The following is a 12,783-nucleotide window of genomic DNA, read 5'->3' on the forward strand; positions in this document are numbered from 1 at the left end:
AGCATATTTTTTATTATAATGTTTTGTGAATATGTACGTATGTGAAACTCGATATAAACCCCTTATTCTTATAGACTGTCATGAGAACATATGACCCATACAGATTTATAAATTAAGTGCAAACAAAATTGCAGAACCAGTACAGTTCAAATTAACGCTGTTAATGTAGTAAGGCAGCTGACACTGTTTGAAGCTATATCTGACACTGTTTGGAGGCAGCAGTGTAACTATGGTAGTGAACACTTGTTTGAGTTTGGACAGTCTGTATTACCATGTGCTAATGATTCAGTTTTCCAATGATTTTCCAATTTTTCCAGTGACTTTCGTCGGACATCATTTATTTTCATTTGGCCCGGTCTCATCATTCACAAACTGCTTCTGCGCCTGTGCCTTTCTCATTGGTCTACTGCAATTATATTGGTGCTAAAGTGAAGTCGCTAGGTCGCGTCCGACTCTTTGCAATCCCACGACTGTAACCTACCAGGCTCCTCCGTCCATGGGATTTTCCAGGCAAGAGTACTGGAGTGGGTTGCCATTTTCTTCTCCAGGGGATCTTCCCAACCCAGGGATCGAACCTGGGTCTCCTGCATTGTAGGCAGATGTGTTTACCATCTGAGCCACCAGGGAATATTGGTGCTAACACAATGGCAAACACAAATAGAAACTTAGACTTGTGATCTTGTGCCAGAACTTGGTTGTAAAGTAGGCATTCAGAAAATCCAGGTATGTTTATTCATATTTCCTTAGATGACCATTGAAATGAAAACACAAAGTGTTTAAAATCCTGACAGAGAACTCATATAATCCCTTATGGAATTATATATATTATTTGTATATATATATACTAGTTTCAGAAACACTGACTATTTTTCAGTCCCTCTTATTGTATGTAGGGAGCTGAATCCCAAGGTCACTTAATGAGAGAGTAGGAACTAGAATTTATGTATCCTATCTGTCTTGATTAATAATGATGATACTAAAATATAGCAATATTACATAATATATAATATAATAAAAGCAAACACTTAGATTTCGCTTCCACATACTAGGCACTAAAGTGAATTGTTAACTAGATTAATCCTTTTAAGATCCACAAAGTACTGTTGTTTCCTTATAACACAAAATGCCCAGTGTTCCCCAGTGTTATCACTGGGGAACTTAAATCACAGAGAGAATATAAGTAACTTGTCTGAGGGTCACACTGCTAGTCAGGGGCATATGTAGTGTTCAGTTCTAAATAATCTGACTCTAGAGTTGGTTCTCTAAACCACTATGTCAGATTGCTCTTCAGTGGTATTATTATTTATTCTATCTTCAGTCTCAACATCTTGAAGTTTCTAACCTCTTCCTTACCTTTGTGCCTGCCTCCCACGGCTGTACCCAGGCCCTGGTGTTCCCAACACCTATACATTCATTTCCTAATCTCATTTCTTAGCTGCTCTGTGGTCCAGGTCCCCAGTCTCTTCTTAGCATGTTGGCAGCAGCCCATGTGATGGGGAACTGTCTTTGCTGTGCTGTGTCTGTTAGCCAGTGAGTAGTGCAAAGAACTATATCATCTTAACAATGCGAGGTCTCAAGGGTAATCCAGCCCAAACCTGTCATTTTACAGATAAAGCAGGGAAGGGATTTCCCCAAGGTCAACTAAGGAATCAGGAGCACAGGGTCCCAGAACAGGACTTGGGATTGGGCCATCCAGACTGGGCTAGTGTCTGTTAGTCTTGCTGCTTCTTGCTCAATATTGCTTATCAGTTTAAAATGAGCTACAATTAGAGAGATAGGCAGGCTTCATAAAGGGCAATTTTTGGCCCTGTGGCAGAGTTCTTATTGAAGGGGAAGTAAGACATAGCGTCCTGACACAGAAGGACTTTTTTAGATATACACCTACGGTCTGCTAGCTTGTCTGCTTTACCTCCCTTCCTGATTTCTACAGGAAATGTGTTTTGCTGAACTAGAACAAAAAAAAAAAGGTAGTTTATTTCAGGTTGCCGAAGTTTAGGTTGTCAGGGTTGGAAAGATCTGACCTGACCCTTGTACAGTTAGTTGATGGGGATGGGATTTTGGGTGTGGGGCAAGGGGTCCAGAGTGGCTCAGTTGTGGAAGTAGCACCAGAATCAATTTCCTGATGGCCCTGGAAGCACAAGTTCTTTTGAGAAGGCTTTGCCTCATCTGCACAGGAGGTTTAATACCCATGGATCTCAAGTGCTGACTGTAGCTACTTCCCAGTCCAAATGGCTTGGATCTATAAATATATTGATTATAGACAGTGAGACCTATTTAGGGTCTTGGTTCCACATTGTTAGCTCAGGACATGCCCTGCCCTGTAGGCAGGGCAAGGAGTTAGCAGCTCCATGACAATTCTCACCTACAGTGTACAGAATCCTTGCTTAATTTCCCCCTTCAGAGATCCTGGATGTACTTGCCTGGCTCCATAGCCTGGCACTGGGGATATGCTTAACAAGCATTTGCTCAATGAGGGGTGAATGTGTGAAATGGTCCATTAGTTAATAGATCTTGAGGAGGCGCCCCTGCTAGAGGGGCCGCATGTGCAGGGAGACAGGAAGAAGATGTAGGAGCTGGGTGCTGAGCAGTAAACCCCAGAGCAACCTTCTTGAAAGGTGGCCATTTGCTCTTCCACTCTGTGTCCTCATTTGCTAATGAATTTGGGGGCTGTCTTTTCTTGTGCCCCCATTATGCAGACTCATGGGACCATCAGCCAGGGGTAGCTTTCCGCTGCTCCTATTGGGCAAAGAATACATTGAAAATGAGTTGCGTAAGTTGGGTGCAAAGCTCAGTTTGGGTCCAAAGTAACAGTTAACTTGTGTGGGTTGGTGGTCAGTGAGCACAAACGGGCTTGGGACAGGAAAGCCGAGGGGCTTCGGAGTTCTCCGGATCCCCATCTGATTTTAGGCTGAACCAGAGACCAAGGTCCCTGTGGAACAGATGGGACAGAGTATGGCCATATGGCCTTCTTTTTTGCCTTTGCTGTTAATTTTCTCACTTTGATTTGTTTAACCATGTGGCTGAGGAAATAGATAATTTTATTTTCTGCATATTTTAGAGTATCAATATTTGGGCACTCTTTAGTGACAAGGAATAAGCAATCAAATAAATACAAATTGAGTCCTCATGTAAGAGCCTTTGGAGAATTTTACAGTGTAGATGCAAACTTTCGGCATTCCCTCCCAGCTTCCAGTTTCACCTGATACATTTCTTCTCTGTCCTTAGTCCTGGCCTGGCAGTGCTGGTTCAAATCCAGCTAATAATGCTAATTATTATCTGATTCTAATTCAATTCTAATTCCAGCTTGGCCACTGTATGCCTTAATGGCTTAGGGAAACTCATTTTCCCTGACTTTTAGTTTTCCCTTCTATGAAATGAGAACAGTTAGCACAAATAGGCATTTATTGTTTCCTTTGAATAAATATTTACTAAACATCTACTGCATGTAAGACAGTGTCCTGGGTGTACAGTGGTGAAGCAGACAGGCAAGATCCCTGCCCTCATAGAGCTTACAGTTCAGCCAGAGAAGCAGATATGAAGCATGTTGTCACATATGTAGAAATATCATAGCTGTGGTAAGTGCTATGAAGGAAAAAAAAACCTGTCCTACTATGTCAGTTACCACTAGGCTGTGGGTAGGGACCTAATTTAGAATGAAAGGTCATGACATTTAAGCTGAGAGCCTTGGTGTTCAATTCAAGCAGCAGTTAGCCAGGGGAAGAACAGGAGCTCAGCCATCAGGGGCACTGGCTTCCAGGCAGAGAGACAGGGTGTGAAGGCCACGTGCCTCATGCATGTCCTGGAGCCAAGGGACAGGAGTGCAGGTGGCACTGAGGAAAGACTGGCTGGGGGTGAGTTGGGAGTCGGCAGGGTCAGATCATGGAGCTGGCTAAGGACAGCTGAATTTTATGTAATGTGCAAAAGGAGTCCCTGAAGTAGGTAGGTCATGATGATGAGGGTCAGGTTGTGTGGTCCTTGGCATTGAGGGGACTTGACGGATGACAGCCTAAGCATACACATGTACCATTTTGTGCTCTGTTTCTGGGCTTCCCAGGTGGCCTTGCCATTAAAAAACCCACATGCCAGTATGGGAGACTTAAGAGACTCAGGTTTGATCCTTGGCTTGGGAAGATCTCCTGGAGGAGGGCACGTAGTCTTGCCTGGAAAATTCCATGGAGAGAGGAGCCTGAGTGGCTACAGTCCATGGGGTCGCGAAGAGTCAGACATGACTGGAGCAACCTAGCGTGTATGTTGCATATTTCCAAATAATCTTCATATTATAATAATTATGATTCTTGATGTGTAGGTTGTAGTTTATACTTTTGAAAGTACTCTTGTACCTGTTATCTTCTTGATTTTCACAGCAAGTCTGAGAGGTCTTCATTACAATTTCTGTTTCATAGATGAAGGAAATATTGTTAATTAGTACATCAGTAAGAGGAGGGACTGGAAGTTTTGACCCCAAATCTACCATGGGATAATGCCAGTGACATTCCTGGTAGCAATACAGGGATCCATGCAGTTTTCATTTTATAACCTCATACATTATTGCCAACATTGAGATATTTCTTGTGTTTGCCATTATAAGTAAGTTACCATAAGGATTTTATACATATAGCCTTTTCTTATTTTTATATTATTTCCTTAGGCCAGAATCTCAGGAGCATGATTCCTAGGTAAAAGGGAAGTGGCCCTTGACATACATGGTCAGATGTCCTTCCAAAGATCAAACAAATTGAAAAATCCACTGTCACTGCATGAGGCTTTATAGTTCTGGGAGGGTAGGCCTGGCTTTCAGATTTGTTTTTCCCTTTAGCATTTCTCTGATTTGATCTTTAAGATTTCAGTTTAATTTAATTGAAGTGTATGTTGATAAGTATTCATTATGATGCTGACAGAGCCTAGAGTGTGCCATTGCTTTGATAAATTTTCTGTTATCTTGGGAAACTCACTGTCTCGTGTTTACTTCTTTACCTCTCAGAATAGTCTTCCATATTTTCATCAGTTTCTTTTCCCCATTGAATCCTGTTACCTTATCAAATTCTAAAAGTAGCCTAGTGCTATTTTACTGTCCTAGGGACATTGGATAACATCTAGAGACAGTGATTGGTTGTTACAGTCCTGGGCAGGGGTGGTTGATATCCACTGGTAGAGGGCAGGGATTCTACCATTCATAGGAGAGCCCCTCACAACCATTATCTGGCCCCCCATGTCAAGAGTTGAGAAGAATGCTCTCTAGAAATGCTTGTGCATTATATCCCCATGTTGTTGCTGAGGAGTAACGAGAGGGCAAGTCCCCAGAACACCTCAGTGTAGCTATTTACTTAATCATCAGAATTTTAATTTTAATACCCAATCTGAAACAGGGCTTCTGAGTTTCTGACTTTGGTAAGAAACACCTTTATGAAAACAGTGTTCCTTTCCCTTTCTTCCACTCTGTGGTGGGGGCAGGCATGGAGGGAGTAACATGGGTATGGGTAACAGAGTAAGATTCAGAAGTGTGTAACCATAGTGTGTGTGTAACAAAAGTGTGGGTGAATTTAACTCAGATGACCATTACATCTACTACTTAGGGCAATAATCCCTTAGAAGAAATGGAGTAGCCATCATAATCAACAAAAGAGTCCAAAATGCAGTACTTGGATGCAATCTCAGAAATGACAGAATGATCTCTGTTCATTTCCAAGGCAAACCATTCAATATCACAGTAATCCAAGTCCATGCCCCAATCAGTAATGCTGAAGAAAGCTGAAGTTGAATGGTTCCATGAAGACCTACAAGACCTTCTAGAACTAACACCCAAAAAAGATATCCTTTTCACTATAGGGGACTGGAATGCAAAAGAAGAAAGTCAAGACATACCTGGAGTAACAGGCAATTTTGGCCTTGGAGTACAGAATGAAGCAGGGCAAAGGCTAATAGAGTTTTCCCAAGAGAATGCACTGGTCATAGCAAACACCTTCTTCCAACAACACAAGAGAAAAAACTCTACACATGGACATCACCAGATGGTCAATACCAAAATCAGATTGATCGTATTTTTTGCAGCCAAAGATGGAGAAGCATGATACAGTGAGCAAAAACAAGAGCGGGAGCTGACTGTGGCTCAGATCATGAAATCCTTATTGCCAAGTTCAGACTTAAATTGAAGAAAGTAGGGAAAACCACTAGACCATTCAGGTATGACCTAAATCAAATCCCTTACGATTATACAGTGGAAGTGGGAAATAGATTTAAGGGACTAGATCTGATAGACAGAGTGCCTGATGAACAATGGATGGAGGTTCATGACTTTGTACAGGAAACAGGGATCAAGACCAACCCCAAGAAAAAGAAATGCAAAAACACAAAATGGCTGTCTGAGGAGGCCTTACAAACAGCTGTGAAAAGAAGAGTAGCAAAAAACAAAGGAGAAAAGGAAAGATATTCCCAATTGAATGCAGAGTTCCAGAGAAGAGCAGGAGAGATAAGAAAGCTTTCCTCAGTGATCAGTGCAAAGAAATAGAGGAAAACAATAGAATGGGAAAGACCAGAGATCTCTTCAAGAAAATTAGAGATACCAAGAGAACATTTCATGCAAAGATGAGCTCAATAAAGAACAGAAATGGTATGGACCTAACAGAAGCAGAAGATATTAAGAAGAGGTGGCAAGAATACACAGAAGAACTATACAAAAAAGATATTCATGACCCAGATAATCACAATGGTTTGATCACCCACCTAGAGCCAGACATCCTGGGATGTGAAGTCAGGTGGGCCTTAGGAGGCATCACTATGAACAAAGCTAGTGGAGGTGATGGAATTCCAGTTGAGCTATTTCAAATCCTTGAGGATGATGCTGTGAAAGTGCTGCACTCAATGTGCCAGCAAATTTGGAAAACTCAGCAGTGGCCACAGGACTGGAAAAGGTCAGTTTTCATTCCAATCCCAAAGAAAGGCAAGGCCAAAGAATGCTCAAAGTACTGCACAATTGCACTCATTTCACACACTAGTAAAATAATGCTCAAAATTCTCCAAGGCAGGCTTCATCAGTACATGAACCGTGAACTTCCAGATGTTCAAGCTGGTTTTAGAAAAGGCAGAGGAACCAGAGATCAAAATGCCAACATCTGTTGGATCATCGAAAAAGCAAGAGAGTTCCAGAAGAACATCTGCTTTATTGACTACATGAAAGCCTTTGACTGTGTGGATCACAACAAACTGTGGAAAATGCTTAAAGAGATGGGAATACCAGACCACCTGACCTACTTCCTGAGAAATCTGTATGCAGGTCAAGAAGCAACAGTTAGAACTGTGCATGGAACAGCAGACTGGTTCCAAATCGGGAAAGGAGTATGTCAAGGCTGTATACTGTCACCCTGCTTATTTAACTTATATGCAGAGTACATTGTGAGAAATGCTGGGCTGGAAGAAACACAAGCTGGAATCAAGATTGCCGGGAGAAATATCAATAACCTCAGATATGCAGATGACACCACCCTTATGGCAGAAAGTGAAGAACTGAAGAGCCTCTTGATGAAAGTGAAAGAGAAGAGTGAAAAAGTTAGCTTAAAACTCAACATTCAGAAAACTAAGATCATGGCATCTGGTCCCATCACTTCATGGTAAATAGATGGGGAAACAATGGATACAATGACAGACTTTATTTTCTTGGGCTCCAAAATCACTGCAGATGGTGACTGCAGTCATGAAATTAAAAGATGCTTGCTCCTTGGAAGAAAATCTATGACCAACCTAGAAAACATATTAAAAAGCAGAGACATTACTTTGCCAGCAAACGTCTGTCTAGTCAAAGCTATGGTTTTTCCAGTAGTCACGTATTGATGTGAGAGTTGAACTATAAAGAAAGCTGAGCGCTGAAGAATTGATGCTTTTGAACTCTGGTATTGGAGATGACGCTTGAGTCCATTGGACAGCAAGGAGATCCAACCAGTCAATCCTAGAGGAAATCAGTCCTGAATATTCATTGGATAGACTGATGCTGAAGCTGAAACTCCAATACTTTGGCCACCTGATGGAAAGCACTGACTCATTTGAAAAGACCCTGATGCTGGGAAAGATTGAAGGCAGGAGGAAAAGGGGATGACAGAGGATAAGATGGTTGGATGGCATCACCAACTCAGTGGACATGTTTGAGTAAGCTCCGGGAGTTGTAGAAGTCTGGCGTGCTGCAGTCCATGGGGTCGCAAAGAGTCTGACACAACTGAGCGATTGAACTGTATGAACTGAACCATCAAGTGTCAGTCTTATTTCCAAGCTATGTATGAGGGCCTACTTGAAGTACAAATGCTAAGTTTAGAGATAGGGGATGAAATCTGATTTTGATAATAAGTGCAACCAAAATGGCATTCCATTAGTGGAAGCAGAAGTCAAATTAGGTTTCTAGAGGGAAGCTATTGGTAAAGAAATACCTGGAACATCTCCCTGTGTTTAGAAGGCAGATTCTGTGTTTAGTGACAGAAATCATTTTAGAAGTTCAGAGTAAAAGTGCATGGGTAGAATTGTGTCTTTTATGAGTTCTCTGGTTTGAATGCTGTCTCTTGGAGACAGTCTCTTCATTAATACATGTTAGTGTCTCAGCTCAGTAAGGCTAAAAAGGATCAAAAATCTAGATACTCTGGTAATGGGGTACATAGTGGTTTAAAACACACCCTTGAGTTGGATTGGTTTTGAATTCTGGTACTATTTACCAAATTTGTATCCAAATTTATTAACTCCTTGAGCCTCATCTGTGAAATGGGATTTATAATAGTATTAACAGGGTTATTTGATGGTTAAGTGAGTTCATCTATGTAAAGCAGTCAGAACACTGATACACGAATGCTAAGTCACTTCAGTTGTCTCTGACTCTTTGTGACCCTATGGATAGTAACCCTCCAGGCTCCTCTGTCCATGGGATTCTCCAGACAAGAATGCTGGAGTGGGTTGCCATGCCCTGCTCCGGGGGATCTTCCCAACCCACGGATTGAACCCACCTTTCTTAACATTTCTTGCACTGGCAAGCAGGTTCTTTACTTCTAGCACCACCTGGGAAGCCCTGACTGATGCATCATGGTAAGACCTATTTAAATGTTAGCTATCATTATTATTGTCAGTCTTGTTCTTACCTCTTTGCCTAATCTGCTTACACCCAGTTGCTGGGAATGATTTGCAGGATATACTTTGTACTGTTTGCTATCAGTACCATGGGAAAGATCCATTCTTTTTTTTTTTTTTTTTCCCAGTCAATCACCATATTTTGAGCATCGGTTCCCTTGCAGTGTCCTAGATGTGGGGTTGCAGAGATGTCCAGGAACCTAAGACTTGATTCGTTGAGTCAGATCAGTGCTTTGGAGGGTTGGTGAACACCGAGCTCCTTTTAAGTGGCTGTCTTGAAAGGTGTATGTCCCAAACATAGCTCTACGAGAGGCAGCATGAGGGGTGCAAAAGCGTGTAGGAGTCAGTAGATCCGGGTTCAAACTCTGGTGCACTCTCTTACCAGGCTATGGCTCAGAACCTGCCCCAACCTAATGATACCAGCTACCTCACGGAGTTATTGTGAAAATCAAATATTAAAGACGAGGCGTATATAAATCCCCGGTACAGAGTAGGTTCTGAATATTGACTGTCACTATTATAAATCTGTAGGCCATGAGCTCATTTTACCTTTGTGGAACCTGTTGATATGCTTTGATCATGGCTTAGTGGGGTTATTTCTCAGCTGAGCCACTGGTTTCCCAAGTTGGGCAAAACTAGCTGTTCCTCTCAACCCTGCCATGGACTATCTCTGTGACTTACCCTTCCTTGAGCTTTAGTCTTGTCACATATAAAATGGAGATGATTATGCTTCCTACATCTCAGGGTTGATTGCAGGATTAAATAAAATAATACATTTATAAGGTGCCTGTTAAGGTACACACTGGACTCTAAATAAATGGTAGCTACTATTTATCCCAAAAGTGTACATGGTGGTTTCAGAGCTTCAAGGTTGATGATTATCTTATCTTACTCATACTGTTTATTTAATTTTGATTTTGTTTTTTGGAGTTCTTTTCTGAATTTATTCACAGTTAAGCTGCCTTTTAAAAGTTGTACTCCCTTTTGTTAATATTTGTAAGTGATTTTATTTAGCTATAAGCTTGGAATGCATACAATTTTGTGTTCTGCTTTGTTCACTTAATGTTATATGATTAATAGTATCTGTATTTCATAAACATTGTTGTAATAACTGTATAATGTTAAGTAGATGTGCCATAATTTAATCATCCCCCTATTGCTGTACAATTAAGTTGTTTCCAATATTTTCCAATTATACTGTCTAAATGGACAAATATCTAAATGCATGTAGCTTTTTGATATTTTAAACTTAGTTCTGTGGAATGAATTCCTAGGAATATTCTTTGGTCAAAGGGGATAAACATATCTTTTGAATACATATGGCTAAGTTGCTTTCCTAAAGGGCTCAACTGACTTACCTTTCCGTCCTTATTGTTTGGTAAACTTCACTTCATTCTCTCACTCCACATACATTTGAAAGCCCTTATCTTGAGGCAGGCTTAGTGAGAAGCAGGTGACACAAGGGGAGAAGCTCCCGCTGTGCCAAGAGCTGATAGAGGCTCAGGGCACCTGGGGAGCCCTCAGAGGGGCCTGCAGCTCAGTCAGTAGAATGTCATTTGTCATTTGGGATTATTTACAGAAATACTTAGCAAGACCAGCCCCATCTTTGGTCTTGGAAATCCCACTGATAGCATGCGTTCTTCCAGAGAAGGACTTATGTGTCTGTTTTTTCCTGATGTGCTATCTAGAGCAAATTATTCCTCATAGTTATATGGTAGCTGTGTTTTTAGTTCTACAAAAAAAAGTGATACATGCTTATTATAGAAAATTTTGAAAGCACTGGAAAGTGTTTAAAAAAAAAATCACCCATGCATGTTCTTACCATCCTAGGACATCCACTGCTCTTATCCATGTATTTCCTTCTATAAAGAAGATTTAAAAAAGAATTTAATGTAGAACCGTATCAAAGGTCTTTGGAATCTAAAATACCAGAAATCCAACAACAAATAATAAACAAAAAGCAAAACCAAGCTGAAGCAAGGTTAAATTAATTATGATCTATTCATAGTGTGGAATATCAAGTGGCCATCAAAATCCATATTTTAAGAGAATATTTTATGTCATGGGGAACACTCCCAGTATGATATTCAGTGAAAAAGCAAAATACAAAATTACACATGCTGTATAATCTTAATTTTGTAGAGAAAAAATATTATTTATGTATGAATAGAAAAGAAAGACAAAAATATTAATGGAGAACCATTATTAGCTTAATTTACTAGGGATTATCTCCCGGAAGTAGGATTAACAGTGATTTATATTTATTTTTTTCTACTTTTTTTTTTTTTAAATTTCAAATTTTTCACAATAAAAATATATGGACTTGGGGATCCAAAAAAAAAAATCTATTTAAATGAAAGGAAAGATTTCATATCTGTGTTTTCTTGGCTTTATGGCTCTGAAGACACAGTTGTAGTTACCGTCATCCACACGAGCCCGAGATTCTTCTGGGCTTTTGGTATTCTTCCTAATTAGAACATCAGAGTCTAGAACTGAAAGGAATGATAGAGGTGAGGCTTTAAGCAGTGGAACTAGTTATCTGAACACCACAGGTTCAGTTAGATTATGTCTCATGATTTCTATCCTGTCCCTATGCTTATTTATCCCCTGGTAGCTCACTGAAGCAGATCTTTCCTTTAGAGAAACCCCATTGCTTTAACCAGTGACTAACACTTACTTATGTTCAGTGGTCATCTAACCCACTGGAGAAGATGGTGACCAAATCGTGACGGATGGGGAAAGCCTTTGCACTCTTCCCGGACATTTCCAGCCCTGGTGGCACACAGGTCCACATGGAACTGAGTGTGAATTTCCATTATCCTTTGGAGCCTTTTTCTCAGCTCCACGGGGGCAACTTCACTTGTGTCTTTAGAGCTGAGCTGGTGTGTATTTAGCACAGCAGTTTGCATAGGCTGTGTTCTTTCACCAAATGGTCATAACATACCTAACACTGTGCTAAGGTTAAGGAGTACAAAGATGAGTTGATCTAGTGCTTACTTTCAGGGTGCTCATATTGTAGTGAGGAAGCCAGTAACAAAAACACGATTTCAGGGGCTCAGGGAAACTGTTACGGGAGGAGGATTCATGGGTTACTCTGGGAGCACAGCAGAAGGGCTTCCCGCTCTGCCTGAGATTTTAGTAAAGGAAATTGTGCCTGGTTGAGTCTTGAAGGGTGAGTGGAGGTGAGCCAGATGAAGCAGGATGGGAGGCATCTTCCCTTTCTTAGAGAGAACACAGAGGTATGGAATAATAATAAGGTGTATAAGGTGAGAACTACAAACGGTTCAGTATCATTAAAGCTTAGAGAGTGGTAAGAGAGGTTGGATAAGTAGGTTCATGGTTTAGTTCATCTTTTCATGGATTTCCCAAAGCTCAATAGTGTTAGGCACCCATGTTTGTTTAATTCACGTTGCTTTGTCTTATTTTCCCCTCAGTGTCAGCTGTTTCTGGAAGTGGCCTGGCCTCTATTCATTTTCCTGATCCTGATCTCTGTGCGGCTGAGCTACCCACCCTACGAACAACATGAATGTGAGTATCTGAGCATCCCGCCTGAGGCTCACCACTGGCAAGCAAAATTCAGGCAAAGGGCAGGGACTAAATGTGACCTTTCCTGTGGCTCTATCTTTAGGAAACTCGGAAAATGGTTTGGAACAGAACAGCTAGGCTTCCGATTATTTGATGAGGCAT

General features: G+C 41.0%; 1 protein-coding gene across 6 annotated transcripts in view; it reads left to right on the forward strand.

The window, feature by feature from the left end:
- The window catches only part of ABCA1 (ATP binding cassette subfamily A member 1), a 340,473-nt gene that overhangs the window by 228,883 nt on the left and 98,807 nt on the right, over nt 1–12,783 (forward strand). For all 6 annotated transcript variants that reach the window (XM_061163510.1, XM_061163508.1, XM_061163513.1 and 3 more), the window contains one exon: nt 12,531–12,624. In XM_061163510.1, coding sequence (XP_061019493.1) covers nt 12,531–12,624 — 94 coding nt within the window. The remainder of the gene's footprint in view (nt 1–12,530; nt 12,625–12,783) is intronic.

This window comes from Dama dama, chromosome 16, assembly GCF_033118175.1.
Source record: "Dama dama isolate Ldn47 chromosome 16, ASM3311817v1, whole genome shotgun sequence".
NCBI classification, from domain to species: Eukaryota; Metazoa; Chordata; class Mammalia; order Artiodactyla; family Cervidae; genus Dama; species Dama dama.